Source organism: Nannospalax galili, unplaced genomic scaffold, assembly GCF_000622305.1.
Source record: "Nannospalax galili isolate Female #2095 unplaced genomic scaffold, S.galili_v1.0 scaffold558, whole genome shotgun sequence".
Lineage (NCBI taxonomy): Eukaryota > Metazoa > Chordata > Mammalia > Rodentia > Spalacidae > Nannospalax > Nannospalax galili.
The window spans coordinates 878,316-886,932 of NW_008340850.1; the positions used below are offsets into that span (position 1 = coordinate 878,316).

General features: G+C 36.4%; 1 protein-coding gene across 1 annotated transcript; it reads right to left on the minus strand.

Moving 5' to 3' along the window:
* Window positions 1-6,248: 6,248 nt before the first annotated feature.
* Window positions 6,249-7,196, minus strand: LOC103736366 (olfactory receptor 7D4-like). The gene has a single exon (XM_008835837.2). It carries the CDS (start codon window positions 7,188-7,190, stop codon window positions 6,249-6,251), a length of 942 nt encoding a protein of 313 aa, XP_008834059.1. The 5' UTR covers window positions 7,191-7,196.
* Between the last annotated feature and the right edge of the window lie 1,421 nt (window positions 7,197-8,617).

Sequence of the window (8,617 nt, forward strand, 5' to 3'; positions counted from 1 at the left end):
CAAAGATACAATTTTTGTTTTCTTGATTCCTTTTTTTGTTTTCTTTCATTTTTAATTCATTAATTGTTATTGAGCCATATCATTTCTCTCTAGCTCCTGCTTTTGGTATTGATCTGTTCTTGTTTTCCAATCACTTAAAGTCATCATTAGGTTATTCATTTGAGATTTCTTTGATTTGTCAGTGTCGACATTTAGAGCTATAAGTTTCCTTCTTACATCTGTCTTCACTGTATCCCATAGATTTGAATATTTTATGTTTATATTACTTAATTCTGGGAGCATCTTTATTTCCTCCTTGATTTCTGCTGTGACTGATTCACCATTCAGTGATATTCTGTTTAATCTTCCACCATCTGTATATACTATGCAGTTTCTCTTGATATTGAGTTTCCTCTTTATCCTATTATGGCCAGATAGAATACAGAGAGTAGTTTCTATTTTTTAATATTTTTCAAGACTTACTGGGAAAGGTATAATTTTGTCCTAAGGAGAATGTGTATTCTTTGATATTTAAACAGAATGTTTTCTGAAATTTTTTAGGTCCATTTGATCTATGATGTTATTTCAGTGTTTATATACTTTTGTGCTGTTGATCTCTGTAATGGTGACAGTAGGGTATTAAAGTCAGCCACTATTACTCTACAGGGGTTAATCTGTAATTTTAAATGGGATGAATGCATATTTTCTGTATATATATATATATATACATATATATGTATGTCTATTCTGTATATACATATATGTTAATTCTGTGACAAGTTTAAGAGCAGTTCAGGCCTATGGCTATAAGCATAAATCTGTAGAAGTTAATTTGACAACATGGCTATTTAGCAAAATAACAAGAGCACGATATGCTATGGGGCCTCTGACTGCCCCCAGACTTGGACTTTTGAGCAAGATTATAGTAGAAGACATGAAATTCTCCACTGTAAATCAGACCTCAAATGCAATAAAAAAGCACTTAGTCAATTACAGTATTCCCACTTTGCACCAGTAGACATATTCTGCCTGGCAGCTTAATATTACAGCACCCAGAGTCGAGCACTTGGTAAGACTATTGATGACTTTTTTCTCTCAAAAGCTTCCATAGCAGCTTCCAGCATGATGAAATCTAGTGAACAGGAAGGCAGTTGGCTGGTTGTTTTAGATTGTTCTGTGCAGTATAGCCAAAGTTGTTATGTCTAATGGCCGCAGTACTGAGAACAAGAGATTTAGTGCTCAGAGCTAACTGGGACATTTATATTAACCCTTTCCCACCAAGGCTCAGGGAACATAAAGAAAAAGGAGGTGAAAGAATTTAAGACCATAGGTTGTGGAGAAGTATTGGGAAAGGATGTCTTCTTGAAATGACACAGCTATAACAGTCACAGATATAGCCATTTAAGTTACCTACATAAGACATATACAAAATCAAGACAGTCAAAAATCTGGCATAGTTGACTCGATAGGCCTTAACATATATGACAAAATTCATAAAATCCAGTGAGAAGGTTTTACATGGTGAATAGAGCAGTGGGAGTCAAAATATAATTTAGATGTATTATGTAAATGAACAAAAATTCAAAAAAAGTTGTATAGAAGAAAAAATACCTGGTATAGTTAGGGTAGACTCTTACTGAGGATTTATTTTCTGTGGATAGTTGTGAAGGGATGAAAATTATTCTTTTTTGAATAGATTTTCACAGGTAGATTTCCCATACTTCAATCGATTTTGCCACACTCATGGACACCTGGGCAACACCAAAGAGATCATCAAAAACAAAACAAAACACTTTAAGGTAGGAGTTTGGTGTGTTGGAGGGGATAGGATATGAATGACTCACAGGAACAAAATGGAGGGTAGCTATGACTATAGTTCCTTGTGTGAATGTATGAGTTTCTCACCAACAAAACATTAAAAAGACTGCTTGATTTATGATTTATTTCCAAAAATGTATTTCAATGTTTTTCTGATGAGGATGAGTTTCCAAAATCATACTCTTACTGTATTTGTCCCTTTATATCCAGAAGTATTTCCAATATGAGACTTGGTGCACAAGCATCCAGTGCATATATTAACTATTACCATAGCTTTGATATGTATGTATTTTACATATATTATAGTTTTCCTCTTTCTTAATAGGTTGTGATTTTATATTTCTATTGTTTTGAGGGTTACATGACCCTCAAAATTTTACTTATACTTTTCTTGTATTTATTGAATATAAGCATAATTATGGCATAAATACACTTTTCATAGCCTCCCTTACTGACTCCTGTTTTTTCCCTCTCTGGTGTCTAATGCTTCCTGTATCACCCCAGTCTAGTTCTATCATTACTTTAACGTCTTGATTCTTCATATTAAAGAAAAATTCTAATATCTGTTTTTCTTAACATGATGATCTCCAGTTCCATCCATTTCCCTAAAAATTGCATGAATTAGTTCAAATTGTGTGTATGTGTGTAAACTGTATATTTAAACCAAAATCCTATCATAAGCTACTACATGTATGAATCTATATATTATCTATAATGCATGAAAAATTAATCAACCATGCAAAAGAGGACAGATATTCAATATTTCACAAAAGGGGGAATGTAAATTGAGTAAAGGAGGTGGAAATGGGTGAGAGAAGAAAAGAATGAATAAAGGAAAAGCAAAGAATATTGTAAAGCATGAAGCAATGTCTCTTAGTGATCCTAGGCAAATGTCACTAGGAATCTTATGAGCACATCAGTATTTAAAGACATTCCAACTTTGATGTTGAATATATTAAAATTATTTTTAATTTTATGTGTATAATTGGTTTTGCCTGAATGTATCTAAGTGCATCCATGCTATGCAATGCTCATGGAAGCCAGAAGACGGCATCAAATACCATAGAACTGGAGTTATAAGATGTTGTTAGCTGCCATGTGTTTCTGGGAATCAAACCAAAGTCATCTGCAAGAGTAACCAGTACTTTTAATAGCTGAGTCACCTCTACAACTCCTGAAAATAAAGATTTAATAACTGTTCTTATGAAAGAAGGGCTGCAAAGACAGACCTGTGAATTCACTGTCGGTTTCCAGAATATTATGCATCATAATTTCAGCCTAATACATTTGAAATTAGAGACTTAAGAGAAAGCAAAGAAAATTTTGTGGATTAAATAAGCATATACATTTAAAGCAATGGGTACAGCTTTACTATGTTAAAGATTTTTCATTTAGTATTTTATGATTTCATTCCAATTCTTTATGGGAAAATAAGAACTTTAGCATCTTTTTGTTTTTAAAGCATTTATCCTAGCTGGACATGGTGGCACATGCCTTTAATCCCAGCATGTTGGGAGGCAGAGGCAGGTGGATATCTGTGAGTTCAAGGCCAACCTGGTCTACCTAGTGAGTTCCAGGACAGCTGGAGCTACAGGGAAACCCTGTCTCAACAAAGACAACAAAAGCATTTTTCCTTTTATTTAGTTTTTTTTTAGTTTGTTTATTAATGATTTACATAATAGGTTATTTATATGTATCATACCTTGCTCAGATTGTGCACCATCACTGCTACCCATTTTAAGGTTCTTTAATAGGAAATTCTCCTGCACTTCTGCATTCCTTCAAGTTAAAATTTATTTATTTCTTATTTTTATTTTATATATACAAGTGTTTTGCCTGCATGTAAGAGCATCCATGTGTGCAATGTCCATGGAGGCCAGAAGAAGGCATTAGATACCCTGGAACTGCTGTTATGGATGGTTTTTAGCCATCATTTGTATGCTGGGAACCAAATCTGGGTTCTTTACAAGAGTAGCCAGTGCTCTTAAACCCTGAGCCATCTTAAAAATTTTTTATGAGGCAGACTTCCCATCGATTTATTTTAAAGTGTCCAGTTGTACTAATTATGGGCCAAATCTTTCTTGGCCTCAGCAGTCTAGTGTAGTAATATCAGGGCAAGCAGCCTTCCCAACTGTGTACTTTTGTGGAGACTGCCTTTTTAGCTTAAATCCCAGGCTCTCTGCACTTCAAGGCTGAAAACTTGTTGATAGCAGAGGGCATGATGGCAGGAGCTTTATGGCCTTATTGTGCTCATTGTAATTTGTTTTTGTTTTTTTTAAAAAAAGATTGATTTTTATATGTGTGAATTTTTTTTTTTTTGGTTTGGTTTTTGGTTTGGGACCCAGCTGGCCTGTAACTTGCTATGTAGACCAGGATATACTTGCTTTCACAGAGATCCATCTGCCTCTATCTCCTGAGAGCTAGAATTAAAGGCATGTGACACCAATTTTTATATGCATAAGTGCTTTGCCTTCATGTATGTATGTGTACCATGTGTGTGCAATGGCCCCCAGAGGCCAGAAGAGGGTGTGGGATCCTACAGAACTGGGGTTATAGATGACTGTTAAACACCATCTAGGTGCTGGGAACTGAATCCAGGTATTCTGCAAGAGCAGCCAGTGCTCTTATCCACTGAAGACTCTGTATCCCTTCAGTTTCTTTTTTCTGCTTCTTAGAGAAATTCAAAGCAATGTATGCAAATGGCAGCACTGTGATTTACACAGCAGCTCATCAGTTTCTTTCCTTTTCTTCTGTTGTTTGATTCTTTTTATGTATTTATTGATTGTTTGAGACTAGCATATAGTATATTTTGATAATATTCAGACACCTTCCCCTTCTCCACCCCCAACTTATCACAGTGACACCATGTCCTCTATTATTACTTTACCCTTTCGAGGTCTATAGAGTCTGCTCTGTGTTCCACAAGTTCTTTTGCTTGGAGTTCATTCCTTGAAGCCTGGTCAACCTACACAGTATTATATTTGTTTTTTGAGGCAAAGCCTCCCTGTAGACAGTTTTCCTATAACTCACTGTGTAGACCTGTTCTTGATCTCACAAACATAAATTTACTTCTGCCTCCTCAGTGCTGAGATTACTGTCACATTTTTTAAAAGTAAACTGACTCTCTAGTCCAGCAGCCACTAAATCCTCAGCTAGGGATGGTGCTTCTTGCCCATCTCTCCCGTCCGTTCTAGGTTTTTGTCTGGATCAGGCTCACACAGGTCTTGTGTCTGCTATCACATGTGTTGTATCCAGACAACACAGTTTTCATGAACTCATCCACAACTTGCAGCTCTTACAATATTTCTGCCACCTCTTCGGCAGTGATCCATGATCCTTTGGAGAAGAGGGTGTGATATAGGTGTTATTCTGATAAATAGAGATACATTAAACTGACTCTTAATGATTTACTATTGCATCCATAGATTAGCGCATCTCTCATTCCTCAATAGAGAAGCTTCTTCTTGCATTATGTGGTGATTAACAGAAAGAACCATAACTGGTTAACATACAGATAATAAGAGACTGCAAAGTACTTAGCACTAAATGGGAACTTCAGCATCTTACAGTGAACAACATTCCCATTTAATATTATAATTTCTGTAAACTCATTAAAACATTAGAATAATAAATGCATTAATTTTTATATAAATATTTTTATTGAGTTTTTGTATTTTCATATAGTTTCTTAAACAAATTTGGACCCCTCCTCCATTCATGCCTCCCGCAAGCCCCAGTGGACCTCATATATTCTGCCATAAATGCTAAGTACTATCCATTCAAGCATTTGTACCCAAATGGCCTTCATTGTAAATTCATCCACTGGAGTCTAGTCAGCCCATCTAGAGATCGTACGTAAAGCATACTCTCCCTCACCCAGCAGCAATCAGTCTTCAATAGTTCTCAGTCTAGGGCCTTTCTGCCACCCATTTCTCTCTTCCCCTTTGGGCCCTTGTTTAATTGAGTCTGCATGGATCTTGTGCTCGATGCCACCATTGCCATAAGTTCTCATGTGCAAACTTCCAGTAGCCTGAAAGCCTCTGCTTCCCTGTGTTCATGAAATAGCACTGGCTCCTACAATCTTTCCACTCTCGGTTCCTCAATAGTCCCTGAGCCAGGGATGGATGAGGTTCTATACAGGAGTCATAGCCTTACATGCTTCAGTCTCTTATTCTTTAAAACTTGGCCAGTTGCGGTCTGCTGTATGCATCTCACTCTGTTGTATGAGGAAGCTTTACTGGTGAGAGTTTATTTAAAATCTGCTCATGTGTAATAAAAACTTAAAATAAATTTCTAAAGAAGTATCCGAGGAGAAAGAAATATAATTTCCTATAAGTAAAAGTCACAAGTAACTCACTAAAGGACAACATAAAACATAACACTTAAGGGTGAAAGTAAGATATGAAAATAACAGCACATGATTACAATATCAACTTAATATTGTTAGTGTTTCATGAAGGAAAACTAGGTGCCTTTTTGAAGAGTCTTTGCAGGGCCCCCTTCACATCCTTGTTCCTCAGACTGTAGATGAATGGGTTCAACATTGGTGTGACCACAGTGTACATTACTGAAGAAATTGCACTATTCTGGGAAGAAGTGGCCACTGCATAACTAAGGTAAACACCAAGTGCTGTTCCATAGAACAAGGAAACCACACAGAGGTGAGACCCACAGGTGGAAAAGGCCTTATACTTGCTTGCTACAGAAGACATTCTGAATAAGGTGGAGAGAATTTGAAAATAAGAGTAGAGGATGCCAGTGGCAGGAAACACAACTACCACAGCAGTCATGACATATAGGACGATGATATTGATGAGGTTGTCAGAACTGGAAACTTTTATAACCTGAGCTAATTCACAAAAGAAATGTGGGATTTCAGTCCTGGTAGAGAAGGTCAGTTTCATCATTAGTAGAATATGAATCATGGAGCTACAGAATATAATCATCCATGATATCAGAACCAGGAGGCCGCAGAATTGAGGGTTCATGAACACAGTGTAGTTGAGAGGGTGACAGATAGCCACAAAGCGGTCAAAAGCCATCATAGTCAGTAGAAAATTATCCATCCCAGCAAAAATCATAAAAAAATACACCTGAGTAAGGCATCCTTTGTAGGAGATACTTTTGTCTTGTGCCTGGATGTTCATCAGCATCTTTGGGACTATTGTGGAGATGAAACAGACATCCACAAAGGACAGGTTACAGAGAAAAAAGTACATGGGGGTGTGGAGGTGGGAATCAGTGGTGACAGCCAGAATGATGAGCAGGTTCCCAAGCATTGTGATTAGGTACATGGACAGAAACAGTCCAAAGAGGATGGGCTGCAGCTCTGGATCTTCTGAGAGGCCAAGAAGAAGGAACTGTGATGTTTTTGTGTGGTTTTTTCTTTCCATGTCATTGGCTTTATCCTTTAGAAACAAGTAAGTGTTCAAAAAGTCATTCAATGCAATGCAAATAGTTACCACTTCATGATATGACATTTGGATGAATGTCCCTCATCTCCTGTGTCATGGAACAGTGACCACACTCCAAGCCTAAAGGGCTTGGGGACCCCAACATATAGAAATCAGGACACAGGAGATGCAGAGGTCTATGTGCCAGTGCATGTTTATTGTGAACTAAAGCAAGCTTATATAGGAATCAGATCTGGAGTAACCAAGGAATAACTAAGGATACGTCACTAAACAGAAAGTAACCAAGGAATAACCAAGGATACATTACGTTACTACCAAGAATACATTACTTTACCAACCGAAACTCACACAACATTTACAGTATCCAAGGTTCAGCTGCATAATATTTATAATATCTCAGATATAAGGTGTAGTGTTTGTGATTACTCTTAGCAACTACTATAATTCATTATTTCTATATAGAAACCAAGCTAAGGGTGCTGAGAAACTCCGGTGCCCATAAACTGAAACAGAACTCTTTGGTTATGTTTCCAAGACTGCCAGTTAATCAGGGAAGCACAGCCTGTCAACGCAGACCACAGAAGCAGAGAGCAGGGAAACTCCCATGGTGGAAGCATTCTTTCTCCAATGCTTAAGTCAAGGCAAGCTGCCACAGCCTAATGCAGCAATGGCTGTTCCCATAGTAATAATAGCTCCCAACATCCTTGTTCCTTTTCAAAGACCTAAATTGTTTTTCATAAAGTGGACGGGACTCATTTTACATCTAAATGTTTATATTTTTTAGATTTTAAAACTTTTATTGTAATCTCTCTTGTTTATGTATATTCACTTGTGTTATTTTTATATTTATGGAGACAAACTAATATGTATATTATAACATTTCCAAAACATTAAAAGGTAATTATTTTATATTTTTCCTTTGATAACATCTACATTTCCTTATAAATAACAGCCTTAAAATCTTAATAAAACTTGAATTTATGACACAATTCATCTCTATTACTTTGATTGATACTCCTATGGATGTACCTATGAGTTACAATGCCTTAATCTTCCCTATTATTATAATTACTACTATTATATTTATTTCTAGTTGAAATTTCCCAGGTATGCATCAGGGATATCAATATAATACATCTTTATTTTTGTTATTATTTATCTTTGAATTAATTAGTAATTTATTTCTATTTCTGAGTATGGGTGCACCTGTATCATGCAATACCTACAGAGAGCAGAATAGGGCATCAGATCCCCTAGAACTGAAGTTACATATGGTTGTTATCCATCAAATGTCTGGTGGGAACCAAATGTGGCTACTGCGTAAGAGTGGCCAGCAGAGAGCAACCAAATAATGCTTAATAACTGAGTGTTCTCCTTAGCTCTTTATTATATATATATATATATAT